Below are 19,416 nucleotides of genomic sequence, written 5' to 3' on the forward strand. Positions count from 1 at the left end.
GAGATGCCATTCCCTTCTGCCACACCTAGGAAAGTCCTTCCTCCTCCTAGGCCTCGGTTTCCCACCAGACTGCGTTTGACCCCCACGGGGATTTTCTCAGAACATGATCCCCCCGAGATGAACCCGAGGATTTGCATGTTTAGCAAGTGGCCAGAGCGGTTGTCCCCACACAACAGAAAGGAAACTCCGGTCCGAGGGACGCTGAGTCCCTGCAGGTCCTCCCCAGCCCCACGCCCTCCCCACCTCAGCCCCTTCGCTGGAGGTGAAGACTGAGGCCCAAAAAGATGGCGTTGCTTGTGCCAAGTCCCTCTGTGAAGCCGGGAACCCGTGCCTTTCAGTTACCCGGGGCAGTCGCCGGCCCTTGAGGATTTCTGCCTTGGGGGTAAGGGGCAGAGTGAGGCCCACGAGGCCCTCAGGCACTGGGGACATCCTTCCCTCCTGGGTAGCGAGCAGGGTGCTCCTGAAGGGCTTCCTAAGGGGGAGGTGTTTGAGGTGCACGTGGAAGGCCTGGAGGGGCTCCTCACAAAGAGACGTGGGATCTTACAGGGAGGAAGAGGTCCCGGGAGAAACATGGAGGCCGGAAAGAGACTCAGCCCCTCCCCAAGCCGCCATTCCCCCACCCCCAACTGAGCACCAGGCTTGTCAGCCACAGGGCCTTTGCACAAGCCCTGCCCTTCCAACCTTACCTCCTTCCACTGACTCCCAGCTGGGTGGGAGTCCTCCTTTCCCCCACCCCAGCACTGTGGCCTCCAGGTTCCTGCGGCTGCAATTTCAGCCTTGCCTTCCAGCCCTGAGCCGTCCGTCTTCCCCACCCCTCCGCCAGTTTGGCAGAGTGCAAGAGGGTCTGCTTTTCCTCAGCAAGCCTTTCCCCGGCACCTCGAGGGGGAGGGGACGCCCTGGGGACACCCCCCGCAGGGAGCAGTCCTTGAGTATTTGCTGAAGGGTTTGGGGAGGTGGGCGGGGCCTGGAGAAGCAGGGCAGGGGTGAGGTGGGCGGGGCCTGGCGAAGCAGGGCAGGGCTGGGAGCAGGCCCTGGACATGATCTCCCCACCCGGGCATCCATAGACAGACTCTGAAATCCAGTAAATAAATATCCTGCTCGCTGCCTTAAAAGGAAAAGCGATTTCTTTTGGTCAAGTGACGGAGCCTCGCTCCCGATCCCAGGCCGGCAGCAGGGCCAGCGCTGTCTTCCGACTTCATAAACCCATCCCAAGCCAGAGCTCACCTCTCCTGAGCCTCTCAGGGCGGAGGGGCTGAGCTTAAAGAAGGAGGAAGCAGACCCGGCATCCAGGGCCCCGGGCATCAGGCCCCTGCCTTCTTCCTGGACCCAAAAGACAGGAACATACCAGGGAACCCGGAGGGAGGGAGGAAAGGCGGGCAGGAGAGCTGCGCTGGGAGATGGCATTGAAGCAGTCAGGGACAGCCCTGTCCCTGTGAGGAGTGGAGGAGAGGCCTTCCCGTGATGCAGGGCCTGTGCAGGACACATGCAAGTACACGCTCTCTCTCTCTCTCTCTCTCTCTCTCTCTCTCTCTCACACACACACACACACACACACACACACACACAGCCACCTGCCACACTACCACTGCACCAGGTTCCAGACATGGTCTAGGTTGTCAGTCAAGTGGACAAACCTAATTCTTTTTTTTTCTTTTTTAGTGCCAGTACTAGGGCTTGAGCTCAAGACCTGGGTGCCATCTCTGAGCTTTGTTTCGCAAGGCTGGTGCTCTACCAGTTGAGCCACAGCCTAACTTCTGGCCTTTTTTTCTTTGTTTGCTGGCTAGTTGGAGGTAAATGTATCCCTGACTTTCCTGCTCACTAGGCTTCAGACCATGATCCTCAGATCTCAGCCTCCTGAGTAACTAGGATGACAGGCGTGAGCCACCAGTGCCCAGCTCAAACCTGCCGGCCGCTTCCTGCCCATGGGCTGGGTCCCGCCTCACGGAGGGGTCTCCTGGGCAGAGCATAGCCCTGCATTTGCTCCAGCGAGCAAAGGCCGCTTCCCCTCCTGTGTGAGGGGGGCAGACGCAGGACAACCCCTTCGCGGTGGCTCCGTAGTGCCGAGTGGTGGTCCTCTCTACGATGGCAGGACAGGGCAGAGCCTGGATTGTTGTCACAGGGCCACGCAGGGTCCCTCCCTCAGACAGGGGCCACGCCCTGGGGAATGAGCTTTGGGTGGGGAGTGGTCACCTGTGATGAAGCGGAGGAGGCATTTCCGTCCTTCTGTCCCAGCGGGGCAGGGAATAAGGAAGGACTGCATGCCGGGCCTGCCTAACTCCTCTCTCCCAGAGAGTGTGACCGGAGGGGCCGCAGGCCTAGGCCCTCATGGCTCCGTATGGCAGGAGGCAAGGTCAGGGCTCTGTTTGCTAGCGCGGGATCAGCTGGGTCTGCCCTGAGCTCCCCAGGCCCCTCTGGGGTGCTTACCTGGAGCCTCTGGTCTCAGAAGCAGCTATAGCGCCCAGCTCTTCACCTGCTTCAGCTCACCAGCCCCTTTTAAGGGCTTTGGTGTTACTGGGGTTTGAACTCGGGGCTTCGTGCAAGCACCCTGCCATTTGAGCCACATCCCTAGCCCGTTTTGGGTTCCTTATTCTTCAGGGAAGGTTTTGTGCTTTTCCTGGAGGCAGCCTCAGACCTTAGCCCTCCTACCTACAACCTCCTGCACCGCAGGGATCACATGCACGAGACACCACACCCAGCTTATTGGTTGAGGTGGGATCTTGTGGATTTACTTCTACCCAGGCCCACCTGCAAGCTCAGTCTTTCTGATCTTACCTCCTGGGTAGCTTGAATTACAGGTGTGAGCCACCATGCCCAACTGGTACCTAAGATGAAGTTGAGTGTACCTGGGTAACCAGGATGCAACAGGTGACATTGTCACAGGTCCCCAGGATTCGTGTGGTCATTGGAGACTTAGAGTCCTGCCCATTGCAGAAGGACCTCCTGCTGTGCATCACTTCCCAGAGTGCTTACCGTATACACACTTCCTGTTAGGAAGAGGAAAGCAGGGCCCTGCGGTGTTCCAGGGCCTCCCGGGATCTCTCAGCCCATCCCCAGCACAGCGCATCCACAGTACCCTAGTCACCCCAGGCCACCGTGCCACACGACTTCCTCATGCAAAGCCTTGCAACTCTTGCTGGAGCCAGTGACTCATGCCTGTAGCCCCAGCCACTCAGTAGGAGGCTGAGATCTGAGGATCACTGTTGGAAGCCAGCACAGGCAGAAAAGTGAAACTCTTATCTCCAATTAACTGCCAAAAAGCTGGAAGTGGAACTGTGGCTCCAGTGGTTGAGCACCAGCCTTGAGCAGAAAAGCTAAGGGACAGTGCACAGGCCCAGGGTTCAAGCCCAATACCAATACCAACACACACACAGAGGAGGAGGAGGAGGAGGAGGAGGAGGAGGAGGAGGAGGAGGAGGAGGAGGAGGAGGAGGAGGAGGAGGAGGAGGAGGCGGCCCAGGGTTCAAGCCCAATACCAATACCAACACACACACAGAGGAGGAGGAGGAGGAGGAGGAGGAGGAGGCGGCGGCGGCGGCGGCCCAGGGTTCAAGCCCAATACCAACACACACACAGAGGAGGAGGAGGAGGAGAAGGAGGAGGAGGAGGAGGAGGAGGAGGAGGAGGAGGAGGAGGAGGAGGAGGGAAGAAGAAGAAGAAGAAGAAGAGGAGAAGGAGAGGGATGAGGGAGGGAGGGAGGGAAAGGAAGGATCTCCAGCCCTCCCTGCTGCCTGGCTCAGGCCCCTTGCCAGCCATGGGTGGGCACACAATGGCTCAGTCTCACGACCTGCTGGACAAATGCTGTGGCCTGCCCCTCTGCCTGGGTCCTTGTGCGCGTCCCTGGGGAAGATGGCGTGGTCTCCGGGTCCTGTGGGAGGGAAGTCAGAGCCCACCGCTGTGTAGGGCCAGTCCTGAACTCCAGACCCACGGCAGAAGAGAAGCTGGAGCCGAGGCTCCGGTGCCCCGGCCTCCTCAGGGTGCATTTGTCCATCCGTTTGTCCGTCTGCGGCTTGTCTGCTCCGTGTGGCTGGCAGCTCTTCAGGATTCGTGGGCGCTCCGTGGCGTCTGGGGGTCAGCGGCTCTCGGGAGGTCCAGGGTGGGCCTGGTTCCAGGAGGGTGGAGGGGCAGCAGCTACTCCACTCACCATGGCCTCGTGGCAGTCACCAGCACGAGGTACACACCAGCTGGCAGATACAAACCTAGGCTTTTCAAACCTTTGCTTAGCCTTTATCTGCCTATATCCTATTGGCCACAAAGTCACATGACCCACAATCAGAGAGAAAGAGGAGGGGGGGGATACTAACCATGCAAAAGTTGTTTGCACAAGACGATACAGACAAAACGGGTCTTCTCCATCCTATGTGTGAAGAATGCAGGATGATAGGAATGATGACAACTCACAGACTTTAATGTACAACTTCTTGTTCTGTGGACCAAAATGGCTGCAGTTTCTCCAGACATCACATTATGTCCCAGGCAACAGGATGGAAGGAGGATGACGTGCTTCCCTCCCTTTTATGCAGTTCTTGGCTTTTATCTTTCAGCAAGCATATTGTCACGAGAGCACTTCCTCCTGCCCTGCTACTTCCCTACTTCCCCTCCTCCTTTTCTCCCTTCCTCCCAACCTCCCTCTCTCCTTTCCTTCCTCCAATAAATACTGTTCAAGCGCCTTTCCGTGAGCTGCACACAGTTCCAGGCACTGGGAATAAGGGACTGGTCCCTCTTTTTTTTTTTTTATTTTTTAAATTTACTTTTTATTGTGAAAATACTGTACAGAGGGGTTACAATTACATGGGCAAGATAATGAGTACATTTCTTATCAAGCATTGTAGCCTCCTCCTTTGTTTCCCCTTCCCATCCCATCCTCCCCCTACCCCCCCCACCCAACCCTCCTCTCCCCTCCTACCAAAGTTGTAAAGTTCGTTTTCGACATAACGACTTGTACATCTCATTGTTGCAATGGGTCCACCTGTATCCCTATATAAATGATTTGTTTTTGCCCTTCCCCTCCACAAATTATACCGATATCAAATACAGTGAAAGCAGGGGTTATACCGTGGGGGAGGGACATACAAAGCAACAAAGAAATAATCTTATAAATATGTGTTAGAAACAATTGCAAGAAAGAAAAAAAACATTTAAATACATATCTTAGGGTTCATTTCCCTAACATCAATTGAACTGACCTTTTCTGCTTGACTCAGACATATACTAGTTATTACAAATAAGGGAAACTATGGGACCTATGTTTCTTTGGGCCTGGCTTACTTCACTTAATACAATTGGTCCCTCTTTTCACATAAAGTTAATGCAATAAAGAAAATGCCGAGAGCCAAGCACTGGTGGCTCACGCCTGTAATCCTAGCTACTCAGGAGGCTGAGATCTGAGGATCACAGTGCAAAGCCAGCCTAGGCAGGAAAGCCCATGAGACTCTTACCTCCAATAAACCACCAGAAAATCGGAAGTGGCACTGTGACTCAAGTAGTAGAGTGCTAGCCTTGAGCTGAGGAGCTGAGGGACAGCACCCAGGCCCAGAGTTCAAGCCCCATGACTGGCGCGCGCACACACACACACACACACACGAAAGAAAATGCAGAGAGTATGAGGCCTAGAGCAAGTGGAAGGGAGAGGTAGTCAGGGAAGGCATCCCGGAGGAGGTTTCTGGACAGAGCTGTGGGGCCAAGGCTCCCAGACTGCATGTGTGCATTTGTGGAAAAGACCTCCTGTGTCTGGTGCTGGAGAGGGGCTGAGTGCAGAACTGGCAGATCCTGGGCAAGTGGGCCTTGTTGGTCTTGTGTTTTATTCCAGGGGACAATAGGAAGCCATTGAGGGCCCATCTCAGACACAAAGGTGTTTGAGAGGCATTGAGACTGTGTGATCTGGGCTGGGCATGAGCCTCAGACAGCAGTGCCAGCCCTCCTCCCTCCCTCCTCCCTCCCTCCTCCCTCCCTCCTCCCTCCCTCCTCCCTCTTCCATCTTCCCTCCAGGGGCCTTTGCCGTGTGAAAAGGTCAAAGCCAAGTCTGGGAGGTCAGTGCTCAGGGTACTAAGGTGTCCCCCAGTGAACCCCCAACTCCCCGTGCAGTAGGCGGGGCCTCAGGCCCCAGTCCCAGAAGTCCCTCGAGACCCCTTATGCACCTCACAGAGCCATGAGAGACCCTCGTCCAGCACCGGACACCCTGTCCAGCCTCACTGGCTATGGGGAAGGAAGCTCCTTCTAGAGAGAGACTTCAGTTTCCCCAGAGCTGGGGGAGGGGTCAGCAGGGCCCCTGGCCACCTGCTGCAGACAAGGCCACAGCCCCCCCCCCCCCCCCCGCGCCCTCCTCCCTGCCCGGCCCCTGAGCCACAAGCCTCTTTTGTGCTTACTCCCTGGGGCTCCATCTCCCCACAGGGGTCACAGGGCACCGCTGACCCCATCCCCTTGCCGGCGTGCCCGGCTGGTAATTGAAAATACCAGAATTCCCTGATGCCCAGCTTCTAGGGAAACCTGACCCCGGGTAGGTGGCGGCAGGAGGGGCTGGAGGACACATCCAGCTGTCCCTTTTCTCCCCGTTAATCCCTGGATTCCAGGAGAGGGGCCCGGCCCAGCTCATCCCCCTCTGGTCTGCCTTGATCGTCTTCCCTGCAAATGTGCTGTGCTCGCCACACCCGAGTTAGAGGGTTTAGGGGATCAGAGCCCAGAGAGCTGCCTGAAACCCAAGCCGGCCACCGAGCCTGCAGCCCAGACCTCCTCCATGCCGGGTGAGAGCCAGCTCCCCGAGGTGAGCCACGGGGTAGAGCCCCCCTGCTGGCCTCTGCTTCCCAGACTGCCCTGGTCAGCCTGCAGAGCCAACTCTGTGGAGGAGAGAAGGCAGATGGCCACTGTTGGGCCAGGGTTCAAATCCCAGCCCATGGCTTGCTCAGTGTGTGTGAGAGAGTGGCTTCACACATCCTCCTTTTCTCATCTGGAAAGGAGTGTGATCATCACGTCAGACCCGCGGATCAGCCGAGTGTTAACCGGTGCAGCGCTGGGCGGGCCGGGCCACAGGGCTGTTGCAGGATGATCTTGTCTCCGTGAGGGACAGGCCACCCACCACTCTTACTCTGGTCCTCCAGGTCCTCCAAGACAAGGCCTCACTGGACACCGATGCTCACATCTGCACACCCAGCTACTCAGGAGGCTGAGATCTGAGGATGGGGGCTCCAGGCAGGAAAGTCCATGAGATTCTTATCCCAACCACCAAGAAGCAGGAAGTAGAGCTATGGCTCAAGTAATGCCAGCCTTGAGCCAAAAAGCTCAGGGACAACACCTAGGCCTTGGGTTCAAGGCCAAGGACCAGGACAATACACACATGCATACATACATATACATATACATACACATACACATACACATACACATACACATATACATATACATACATATACATATACATATACATATACATATACATACACATATACGTATACATATACATATACGTATACATATACATACACATACACATACATATACATATACATACACATATACGTATACATATACATATACATACACGTATACATATACATATACATACACATATACGTATACATATACATATACATACACGTATGCATATACATATACATACACGTATACGTATACATATACATATACATACACGTATACGTATACATATACATATACATACATAAATCAGAAGGCTCTTTGGCCTCCTTGCAGCCAAGTGCCCAGTTCTTTCATAGTTTACCACCTCAGAGGTGAAGGGTTTTGTCAGAAACAAGGTTTCTGGTTCTCTTGACGCCCACCCAAGCTTGAGCAGTGCAGGCCCTGGAGACCTGCCAGCCTAAGCCGTGGTGCACGGGAAGCTGGGACATTCGGGGGACAGAAGCAGAGGCAGGAAATGAGTGATCAAGCCCAGAGAATGGAATATCGGGAGTTCCCAGAGCTGCAGCCAGGCCTGGGATGTAGGCTGGGGGCTGACATGATATGTCCCAGAGCTGCAAGTTCAGGAAGTGCTCCCCACACCCTGTGAGTCCTCTCCCGGCACCCTGAGCCCCCGGGCCTCAGGAGGCAAGAGGCACCACCAGGAAAACCCCACCAGAGCTTGGCCTGGACATCCCTCCCTGTGTGGACGACAGCTCCTCTGCAGAGCAACACACTGGGGTTCAAATCCACCCTCCCAGCGGTGGCATCGTGGCCTCTGGAAGTCCCTCACCCCTCAGAACTTCTGTTCTCTCCTATATGGGGGGTGGGGGGAGAAAGCACAGATGTGTGGTGAATGGGGGGACAGGCCAAGTCTGACACGTGACAGATGAGAAGGCATCAAGAGAAGGCTGACCATGAACTTGGGTCTCTGGTAGTCCCCAGCTTTCCTTGGGACCCCGCAGGTGTAAAATGAAGGAATTGGACTAAATGGCTCCTTCTTTGTTTTTTGGGTTTTTTGTGCCAGTACTAGAACTCGAACCCAGAGCTTCGAACTCTCACTTTTTGTTTTGTTTTGCTCAAGGCTAGCACTCTACCACTTGAGCCACGGCTCCGCTTCCTGCTTTTTGGTGGTGGTTAGTTGGAAATGACAGACTCACAGACTTAAGTGCGCAGACTGGCTTTGAACTGTGTTCCTCAGATCTCAGCCTCCTGAGTAGCTAAGGATTGCAGACAAGCCACCAGCTCCTGGCTCCAAAACATTTTCATCACTCCCCTGCCCCCCAAAAAAACATTCTTCCCTGATGGTCCCCAACAACCATCAATCTGCTTTCTGCCCCCTGAGGACTCATTCCTAATATTTCATAAGTAGAATGGTGCTGTGCAGAAGTGTTGGTGCGGGTCTTAGCCCGTGTTTGAGGTAGGTCTACACTGTACTGTGACTCCCCTTTTCATGGCTAGATTTCTCTTTCATATTTTTCTTAGTGGTACTGGATTTTGAACTCAGAGCCTCACACGTTTGCCTTTTTTTTTTTTTTGCTTGTAGTTTATTTCTCACAGTACGAATACCGTGCCCAGGGCCGGCCTCAGATTGTGATCCTCCTATCTCTACCTCCTGAGTAGCTGGAATCAGAAATGATAGCCTAGATGGATGAGTGGCTCACGCCTGCTATCCTAAAGCTCAGGGACAGCACTCAGGCCCTGAGTTCAAGCCCTAGTAGTACTAACACAAGAAGAAAGAAAAGTAAAAAGGAAGAGAGTCTAGCTCACCATGCCTGGGCTATAATTTCCATTCGGATTGTCTTTACCTTTTGGCTGTTGTAAATAACGCTGACGGAAATGTTTGCGTGCAAGAATTGACAACCTGTTTTTCACTCTCAGGAGTGAAGTGCTAAATACACATATATGCGGGGGCGGGGGGGTGAGGGGTCAGTTTTACTCATTGCTACTGGTCCTGTGGCAGGTAGGGGGCCCCTGTGCTAGGTTGTTGAAAGAATCATGGGACCCCTCTGCTTCTCTCTCCCAGAGTCCCTGTGCCATGTCCAGGGTCCGATGTCCAGGGTCTGTGCGGCGCCTCACCCAACAGACCGGACATTGCTAGATAGAGCAAAGGAAGAGTACGGTGTGCAGCCCCTCGGGGCGGGGCCCAGGGCATCCCAGGGGGCTCCAGCTTCTCTGGGTTGGCCAGTGTTGTCCGAGTCTGTTACCAAAGGCGACCGGACAGCAGCAGCCCCCAGCCCCGCCTGACAAGCCCAGCTGTCTTTGTGGCCTCAGCGACATGCCGTGGCTCCTATGCATCTGGGCCCCTCTGAGGACTCCTGACCCTTGACCCCTGACCTCTGGCCTCTCTTGCAGCCCCGTCGGCCGTGTCCATCATGCACCAGGTGAGCCGCACCGTGGACAGCATCACCCTGTCGTGGTCCCAGCCGGACCAGCCCAATGGCGTGATCCTGGACTACGAGCTGCAGTACTACGAGAAGGTAGCCTGCGCCCCCCCCCCCCCACTCCTCTCCCCCTCAGTGATCCTCACACTGGGGAAAATGGGGTTTCCAAAAAGCTGCTCTTGGGCTGAGGGCGTGATTCAAGTGCTGGCGTGCCTGCCTAGCAAGGGCAAAGGTTCTGAGTTCAAGCCAGAAAGACGCTGTTCAGGGCAGTGGCTTGCGGTCCCCTGCCTCTTGTGTGGGAAGGCTTCCAGTGTCCCGTCCGTGGCCCCTCCTTGAGAGGTGAGGGCCGCCCTTCCTCCCAGGCTGCACTGCGTCCAGACCAGTGCTACTCTGCTTCTCTTGGAGCCTTTTAGATCAGACCTGCCCGTCCCCCTCGAGGGACCCAGGACTGGAAGGAGTACATTGGACTGAGAGCTGTGAGTTCAAGACCCAACTCCATCCTTAGCTCAGCCAAGTACCCTCAGGCAGGCGACCTCACCCCTCCGAGCCGCTATTGCCAGCGGTCACCTGTGACACCCTCATCGGGAGGGGTGAGGGAGAAGAGGCAGCTGTGCCACCACCTTGGTCCTGTACTCCGCAGAGGGCAGGGGTGCACCCTGCCCTCCCATCTGCTCTGCCTGATTGCGGGGGGGCGGGGGGGGAGGGTCTGTGCCACAGGAGTCTAGAAGAAAGGTAGACACAAACTAGGCACTGGCCTGGCTGGACACAACAGGCCCTAAATCCCTCTAAGTCCCTCCCCTGCTTCCTGAGGCACCAAACAGCCACCGAGACCGCAAGGGTCTCTGGGAAGAGGTCAGAGGGCTTCAACTCAGACTACAGTGCAAAGGACAGCCTTTGGTTGTGGGCAAGCCCCCTGGAGACCAGGAGTGGATGGGAACGGTCCCCTTTGTAAAGGCTGTGAGGAGAGAGCTGGAGACGGGGTTGCGCAGGCCTGCCAGACCCTGTTTTCCTGAGGCCCTGCCCAGCCCTTGTACCCTCTTACTGGCTGGATCAGCTAGTGAGTCTCAGATTCAGAACCCAGCCTTACCCGGCTTCTTCCTTCAGTTAAGCCTGCCTCTCCGAGAGGTTATGGACCTCCATCTCCATCACCACCTTCTCCCCAGTGCCCTGGGCCTGCACCTGAGAGATACCCATCAATTCCTGTTGAACCAATATGCAAATGAGCCCCTTGCTGTGGGCTGAGCCCAAGCAGGAAGTGAGCTCTCTGAGCCCGCCCCCCACCTTCCTCCCACTCCTGCCCACCTGGTTCTGTGGGATCCACCCAAACGCCACCCCACTAGGCACCAGGCATAACCACCCTGTCTCTGAAAGCCCCACATACTGGTGGTGGGTGCTGGGCCTCCCCAGCGCGGTGGCACAATGAATGGCTGACTTGGATAGATGAGGGCTGGAGGAGATTGACAGAGCCTGCCCAGGAAGGAGGAGGCTCAGGGGCTGCGAAGGTGGCTCAGTGGTAGAGCGCTTGCCTTGCATACATGAGGTCCTGGGTTCGATTCCTCAGCGCCACATAAACAGAAAAAGCTGGAAGTGGCGCTGTGGCTCATAGTGGTAGAGTGCTAGCCTTGAGCTGAAGAGCTGAGGGACAGCGCCCAGGCCCAGAGTTCAGGGCCCACAACCAACCAACAAAAAAGAAGGAGAAGAAGAAGACGAGGAGGAGGCCCCGCTAGATAAAAACCTTAGCAGATTTTTTTTTTTCCTGCCTGGGCTGGCTTTGAACCTCGATCCTCAGATCTCAGCCTCCTGAGTAGCTAGGATGACAGGCGTGAACCACCGGCACCCGGGCTGTCCTGATGTGCTCAGCACTGAGGAGTGGTGCCTCTGCCACTTCTACTTTGAGCCAGACAGTAAGCTCCCACTGAGGAGACTGGTCATTTCCTCACTGTTGGCCCCAGGCTGGGCACGCAGCAGCTGCTCCATAGGAGCCTGTTGGGATGGTTCTAGAAAGTGACCGGCCAGGCCCTGAGGCCTGAGGCAGCAAGGAAGTAGTGCCACCCCTGGCAGGCTTGCCCGGTGACACCTGATGTCCTATGTCCAGACCCAGGAAGGCCTGAGCCCTGCCAGTGCCTGATAGTCTGTTTCCTCCAGCAAGGCTGGCTTAGCAACTCAAAAAAAAAAAAAAAAAAAAAAAACCTAATTAAGAAGCTTTGTGATTAAATGAAACTCTGAGTGTTCGTCCCCAAAGACGGGAGCGGAAATGAGGAATCCCCGGTGCGGCTTCTGCCCGCAACCGACCCATTTCCTCCTGCAAGCGGGAGGCCAGCCTGGGAGGCCGGTGGAGGCGTGAACCGAGAGTGGGCTCTGCCCACCTCTGCGCTGGCCCCCAGAGCTGGCGTTGAGAGCAGACCAACCTCAGGCTCCCCAGAGTCTGGTGGCCACCTGCGCATGGCCCTGTGTGCCACACTGAGTCACCATCAAAGTAGTATCCTTCAGCTGCGCACCGATGGCTCACACCTGTCATCCTAGCTACTCAGGAGGCTGAGATCTGAGGATCGCAGTTCAAAGCCAGCCCAAGCGGGAAGTCCATGCGACTGTTATCTCCAATGAACCATCAGAAAACTGAAGTGGTGCTGTGGCTTAAGGGGTAGAGCGCTCACCTTGAGCTGCAAAGCTCAGGGACAAAGCCCAGGCCCAGAGTTCAAATAGCCAACAGAAAAAACAGTGGAAGGGGACACTGAGGCACGGGGACATTCTGAGTGATGCAGAGCAAGGATCAGGGTATATTTTCTTTGTCTGGTGGCCCAGCCTCCCAGGGTTCCCAATGGTAGTTCTGGGATGAGGAGGGAGAGGGGGACAGGACTCACCCCCCCCCCCCCCGCTCTGCTTCCACCCCCTGCCCAGACTGGGTGAAAGCCACAGGACTGGCATCCACCGCCAGGGCGATGAGCACTGCTCCATTTGGACCTCTCTATCACCCTATGTGGGCCAGGCCGACGCTGGGGGCTAGAAAGACGTGACAGTGACCCCATCACCACCCCAGAGCCAGTGAAGGACGGGGGAGGGGGGGCACAGCCACAGTCCTGGTGTGGGGGAGGGGATGCCTGCACTCGGTGACTTCTGAGAGAAGCCTTGAAGTGCACCGTGGCTCACAGGCCGACAAATGAAGAAAGTGGTCATTTCGGGCAGCAGCAGGCACAGCAGGCTCAAAGGCCCTGAGGCAGGGACACGTCGCTGCATTCGGAGACTAGAGAAGGGAGCGTGGCGGGAGCCATGTGGGCAGGCGGGGGAACGGCGGGGAGCAGGTTGAAGACAGAGGCCAGGCCACGTCATGTCTGGCCTTGGGAGTCTGGATTCATTTAAAGTAGGATGGGAAGGTTCTGGAATGATGTGAGGTGACTCGGATTTTGTTAGATTCCTGCCGCGTGCTGTGTGGAGAATAGAATGCGGGAGGACCCTGTGCAGGTGGCATGGACCAGGGGCGGGGGGGGGGGGGGGGGGAGAAGAGGGGGTTGGCGGCAGAGCCGGCGAGAGGCCGACAGATTCGGGCAATATTTTGAAGCCCAGGGCCATGCAGGAGCACTTTGGGGACAAGCAGGCCATTTGCAGGGGTGCCTGCTGGGGCTGGACGGTGGGTGCATGGCCAGGGGTGTGCAGAGGGGCGATGGAGGCAGGAGGAGGGATCCAGGAGACCCCAGATGTGGAGAGAGATGGGGGGGGAGCGACAGAGGACCACAGTGAGAGAGCCCTGTCCACGGTGGCTCTCGCTAACCTGGGCTCTTCCCTGTGCCCGCAGTCTTCCAATTGCACACGCGCCAGGTCTTCCTTGGTGCAGGAGCCCTGCTGCCCTCAGCCCGCCCGCCCTCCTGCCGCCCCACCCCCCGGAAGGGGCCTCCCGCCCCTCCAAAAGTGAGGCCTCTCTCCAGCTCCACGATCACTCCCCACCCTGCCCAGAGCCCCCAACGGACAGCCAAGAGGGCTCCGGGATGTTCTGATAACCACTGCCGGGTGTGCTCCGAGACCCTGGCTGGCCATTTCCATCCGTCCATCTTCCCAGGCTGCCTGGAGCACAGACCATGCCCCCTGCAGCTCCCCATCAGTGTTTATTCCACAGAAATGTCTGCTCAACAGACCCAGGAAGAAGGCCAGCCCAGGCAGGAGGGGCCAGGATTGGGACGGGGGGGGGGGGGGGGGGGGGAGGTGAGCTGTGAACGCCGAGACTGTGTTCCGGTTGTCACCCCGCGTACCTGCAGCAGGCTCTGTCTGCAGAGGTCTGTTCACTCATTCATTCACTCACCTGCGCATTCATTCATCCGCCTGGTATGTCCTTGAGGACTTTCTATCTGTGTGGGTAACAGGATTAAGGCAGCTTTTACTAGGCAAGTCCTCATGCATGCCAGGAGGGCATGTGGCTAACCACCACTCCTGGACCTGCACACCACCCAGTGTGCTACCCGCTTATGGTTGGCCTACTTTAGAGATGAGAAAAGCGAGGTTGGATGGCCAAGATCATCACCCTGTGCCGCACTGTCCCTCCATTTCCAGGAAGGACTCACGTTATGGCTTTCTTTTTTTTTTTCTTTGTGCCAGTACTGGGCTTGAACTCAAGGCCTAGGCACCATCCCTTAGCATGACTGCTCAAGGCTGGTGCTCTACCACTTGAACCATACCTCCACTTCCAGTTTTTTTGGTGGTTCATTGGAGATAAGAGTCTCATAGATTTTCTTGCCCAGGATGGCTTCTGTGATCCTCAGATCTCAGCCTCCTGAGTATCTGGGATGATAGGCCACTGGAGCCCAGGAATACTTGCGGATTTCCTACTGAACTTTTTCCCCTCACCAGTGGTGTTCAATCACTGCACAGCTCAAAGGACTCAGAGAGAGAACAGGCCGAAACAGGGCGATGTCTGAGTACTTCCATCATGCCATGCACCACCTGGTCTAATTTTATCTTTACAACAGCCCTGAGGGGTTGGCCTTTTATTTCTCCATTTTCTGGAGTGGCACACAGAGTCCCCGGGAAGTGAAAGGACTCTTTCCATGGTCGTGATGCAATTAAGGATAACTACCTAGTGTCTGAATCCAGTTCCATCTTGCCGGAAGCATTAGAGAAGGGGTCTGCTCTGGTTGGCGGTTACTTCTATCTTCCTCATACATCAGAAACTTAAAACTTCCAGCATGGGTAACGTGGCCACCCATACCCATGTGCAGAAATCCAGCCCTCTTTTATCAGGATGGGGCGGAGAGTTCCCACTGGAGTAGAATTCTATGATGCACAGTGGCACCTACTGGTAAATCATGGGACTGCATGTGAGTCTTGGTGAGTTCATTCTCCACCTACTGTGTCCTGAGCCTGAGCCTAGGGCTGAAAGCCTGGGCCCCTGTCCTTAGAGAACCCATACCCTTAAAAGAGGTGGAGGTGTGTCTTAGAACAATAGCTAGAAGAAAAGGTGTTGGACTTGCAACTCCTGACTAGGACCTCCAGGAAGGGTTCCAGAAGAGGTGTAGCACTTACCTTGAATCTTGATGATGAACAGGACATGGCCAGGCAAGAGAGAAAATGGCATTTCATACCAGGGAAACCTGCTTACGAGAGCTCAGTGCGAGGTAAAATCTGAGGCTGCGGCTCCACAGGAGAACACTTTCCTCACATGTGCGAGGCTCTGGGTTCTGTCCCCCAGCATTGCAGATAAATAAACTATAAGGCACACACTTAAATTTACATCTAAAAGCAATTTCTAGCATATTTCTAAAATACTACATGGCATACTTGTAATATTTCTTGCATATGTGAAACTCAGATTTAACCCTATAATGTTTGCGTTTGCTAGATTGATCGGGCGGTCCTCCCAGAGAAGGAGGAGGTAATTAGAGGTGGTTGGAGCCTGGAGGACAGGGCAGAAGGAGCTGGCAAAGACTGTACTATGCAGGGCCAGGTAGGGAGCTGGCCTTGCCCTGTGGGTAATGGGAAGGACTCTGTGTGGGCCTTGTGCTTGGCCTGCTAGAAACCAGACTAGCCCTACTCTCATAAGCCTGCGTCAGCAGGAAGAGATGGGCCTGGAGGCTCAGAAGGGGAGGCACAGCTGTGGGAGAAATCAGGGCATCTCCCTGGAGGAGGCTGCAGATGTTCTGGCTCAGGGAGAAGTGACTTCCTGTCTTCCTCTGCCCATGCTGCCTCTTATGGTCACATATCCCAGACTCCCACTGACCTGACTCCCAGGCTTCTGCGGCTCCATCCACCAGCAAGGCCCCTCTTTGCCTAAGTGACTGCGATTTGCTCTTTAAAGATCCATTCTAAAAGCCAGGCGCTGGTGGCTCACACCTGTAATCCTAGCTACTCAGCAGGCTGAGATCTGAAGACCATAGTTCAAAGCCAGCCCAGGCAGAAAGGTCTGTGAGACTTATCTCCAACTAACCACAAAAAAAAGAGCTGGAGGTGGGGAGTGGGGGAAGAAAGCCCTAAAGGGAGGCGTGGCTCAAGGGGTCGAGCGGCGCCAGCCTTGTGGGGAAAAATCTGAAGGACAGCGCCCAAGTTCTGAGTTCAAACACGAGTGCTCGCCCCCCAAAAAGCTCCATTCTTATTGCGCCCATTCTTGGGAAGGGTTCCTTGACTTGTCCTATTAGACCACCCAGGGGCTGGGAAGGTGGCTCAGTGGTAGAACGCTTGCCTTGCATGCCTGAGGCCCTGGGTTCGATTCCTCAGCACCATATAAGAAAAAAGAAAAAAGCCGGAAGTGGCACTGTGGCTCAAGTGGTAGAGTGCTAGCCTTGAGCTGAAGAGCTGAGGGACAGCGCCCAGGACCAGAGTTCAGGCCCCACCACCAGACCCAAAAACAAACAAACAAACAAACAAAAAACAACTTCTAGACTGCCCAGCCATGTTGAGTCCCATTCCCCTCATCCCACTGAGTGTATCCCACCACGCTCTGGAGTGTTCCATGACCTGTGTGACCCGAGAAGTAGCCATCATTGCCGTCCCCTGCTGTGGATAAGCAGACATCAAGGAACTGCCCAGCTGCCCTAGGGAGTGTGTCTACATGCTGCAGTGCTGTGACAGCATTGCCCATGTGATCTCCATTGCTCTGGAGTGTCTTCCCGGCTCCCTGGTGTCATGTGATCGTGTGTGTGTGTGTGTATGTGTGTATATGTGTATGTGTATATGTGCATTGTGTGCATGTGTGTGCATGTGTATGTGGGTATGTATATGTATGTGTGTGTGTGCATGTGTGTATATTACATGTGTGTGTTATATGTGCGTGCGTGTGTGGGCATAGTGTGTGTGTGTGTGGATGTGAGTGTGTATGTGTGTGAGTGTGGATGTGTATATGTGTGTGTGTGATTAGGTGTACCTTCCACTGGATAAGGGCCCAGGTTTTCATGCTTCCCTCAAGTTGGGGCTCCCACCCAGGTTGCTTTCCTGGATGGAGCTCTGAGTCCTTAGCCCGTTGTGGGACCCTAATGCCCGGGCCCAGTACACAGGGGCGTGGAGAAGATTTGCAGGGTGAGATGCCTCAGCATTTGTCGCCTGCTCCCCGCCAGCAGGTCTGCACTCCCACAGCACAGCTGTGTCTGCCCCTCCCCACGCACCTCGGGCCGCCCCAGGCAATGTTGAGGAAGCCAGAACCGGTGTTCCGCATCTCCCAAAGGTTCAGGGGAACCCAGAGACATAGACATTAAAGCCCTGTTTCTGTGATCCAGATCCCTGTGTGAAAACTCAAGCATCATTTCCCTTTCCTGGCCGTAGTGCTCACCTTACTTGGGTGTGCTGGGGGAGAACAGGGGCCCTTGCACTTCACCCATGAAGGCACAGGGCAAACCAAGCAGCTGCTTTCCCTGCTCATGGATTTGTGTCTAAAGGCCTGGCTGGAGTTGACCCTATCACAGCCTAGGAGTTGGGTCAAGCTCTCCACATGTTTCTCGCCCCGGGCCAGCATGAGTGGCAGGTGGCAGAAGCACAGGAACCAAGCCAGCTCAGCAGGCACACGCAGAGCCTGGGGGCTGCCCACCTGCATTGTGCCTGCTGGAAAGGTGCCAGGGTCCAATCCGACATCTGTGAGGCCGAGAAACCACTCTGCTCGTTTCTGCGTCTCGTGGCCCAGGTGTGGCCACGGAATTAATTCCGCTCCAGGGGAGGACCGGCCCCGGGAGGCCGCAGCGGGGCGGTGGGCTCCAGGCCCACCACGGGCAGCATCCTCACTAACTGTCTTCTCTATTCCCCGGCAGGAGCTCAGTGAGTTCAACGCCACAGCCATAAAAAGCCCCACCAACACGGTGACCGTGCAGGGCCTCAAAGCTGGCGCCATCTATGTCTTCCAGGTGCGGGCACGCACCGTGGCAGGCTACGGGCGCTACAGCGGCAAGATGTACTTCCAGACCATGACGGAAGGTAAATGGAGTCCCAGGGCAGGAGGGGTGGGCACGGACGTCCATCCACAGAGCCAATACAGGGCCCCACCCCTACAATTGTGCACACTGGAGAAGGTGCTCCCCCTCTTGGTCACTGTACAAACTGCATGGCTAGTCACTCAGCCCCTGTTTCTGGAACTTAGAGAGGTCTCAGACTCCTCCATTACCATCGTATCAGCCAGGCCCTCCTCCTCTCACACGCTTAGAAACTCAGACCTAATGTGCAGAACACTCCAAGTGCTCCCATCCACTCTTCTAGTTGTTCTTGTGTTTGTTTTTATGTGTCTGCTGGTACTGGGCTTGAACTCAGGGCCTTGTGCTCTTGCTTGGCTTTTTCCTCTCAAAGATAGACCGCTACCACTTGAGCGACAATTCCACTTTTGCCTTTTTGGTGGCTAACCGGAGATAAGAGTCTCTTGGGTTTGTCTGAGTAGGCTGGCTTCAAGCTACAGTCCTCAGATCTCAGCCTCCCGAGTAGCTTGGACTCAGGAGTGCCTGGCCAGATTTTTCTCAATGATGCAATGAAAGCGTTGAAATCCATCTGGGAGAAAAAGCTGCTTGTAATCCATGCATGACTCCAGTGGCTTGTCATGGAGAATTCGAAAGCCACATCTAAGTCAGCAGGAAGTAATGCTGGGAGAGACTCATAATGTCGGCCCTACGTAAGGGAACGGGTGGTTGCAGGTATGGCTCTGCCTTTTTCCTAAACTACCTGGTCCCTGAGCACTGTTTCCGCTTCAATAATCCTTGAGGAGACACAGCATCTAAAGAGTATGACAGATAAAGGGGATTCTAGAGCTAGTTCAGTCCTATGTGACCCCAAGCATGCCACCTTACCCTCCCTGGCCCTGTTTTCTCGTGCATGCAGTGATGTCACCAGCATCACCACTTCCCCCCACTCCTAAGCCCTTTTTTGCTTTAGTTATTTCTCAGGTAGGATCTCACCTTTTTGTCCCAAGCCAGTCTTCCTTCCTCTGTAGCTGGGATCACAGACATAGGCTACTGAGCCCAGCTTGCGTGTTGAGATAGAGTATAAACCTTCATCCCAGGGATCCTCCAGCTTCCTGCCTCCTGAGTAGCTGGGATCACACCTGTGTCCTGCCACACCAGGGCTCCCTCTTGTTCTAAGCTCACTTCCGTGTTGGCTGAATTCATTGACTGGGGACGAGGGCACTGTCCCTGCTTCCATTATTCCTTCGGTATTCCTTCCTGCATAGGTACCTGCCATG

The 19,416-nt window shown here is 55.4% G+C and overlaps 1 protein-coding gene across 1 annotated transcript in view; it reads left to right on the forward strand.

Annotated features, from left to right (window-relative positions):
- Positions 1-19,416, forward strand: part of Ephb2 (EPH receptor B2) — a 160,811-nt gene that overhangs the window by 125,364 nt on the left and 16,031 nt on the right. The window contains exons 6-7 of the mRNA XM_042688572.1: positions 9,760-9,884; positions 18,005-18,167. Of these exons, the coding sequence (XP_042544506.1) occupies positions 9,760-9,884; positions 18,005-18,167 (288 nt within the window). The remainder of the gene's footprint in view (positions 1-9,759; positions 9,885-18,004; positions 18,168-19,416) is intronic.

Source organism: Dipodomys spectabilis, unplaced genomic scaffold (genome assembly GCF_019054845.1).
Source record: "Dipodomys spectabilis isolate Male_0828 unplaced genomic scaffold, ASM1905484v1 ptg000118l, whole genome shotgun sequence".
NCBI classification, from domain to species: domain Eukaryota; kingdom Metazoa; phylum Chordata; class Mammalia; order Rodentia; family Heteromyidae; genus Dipodomys; species Dipodomys spectabilis.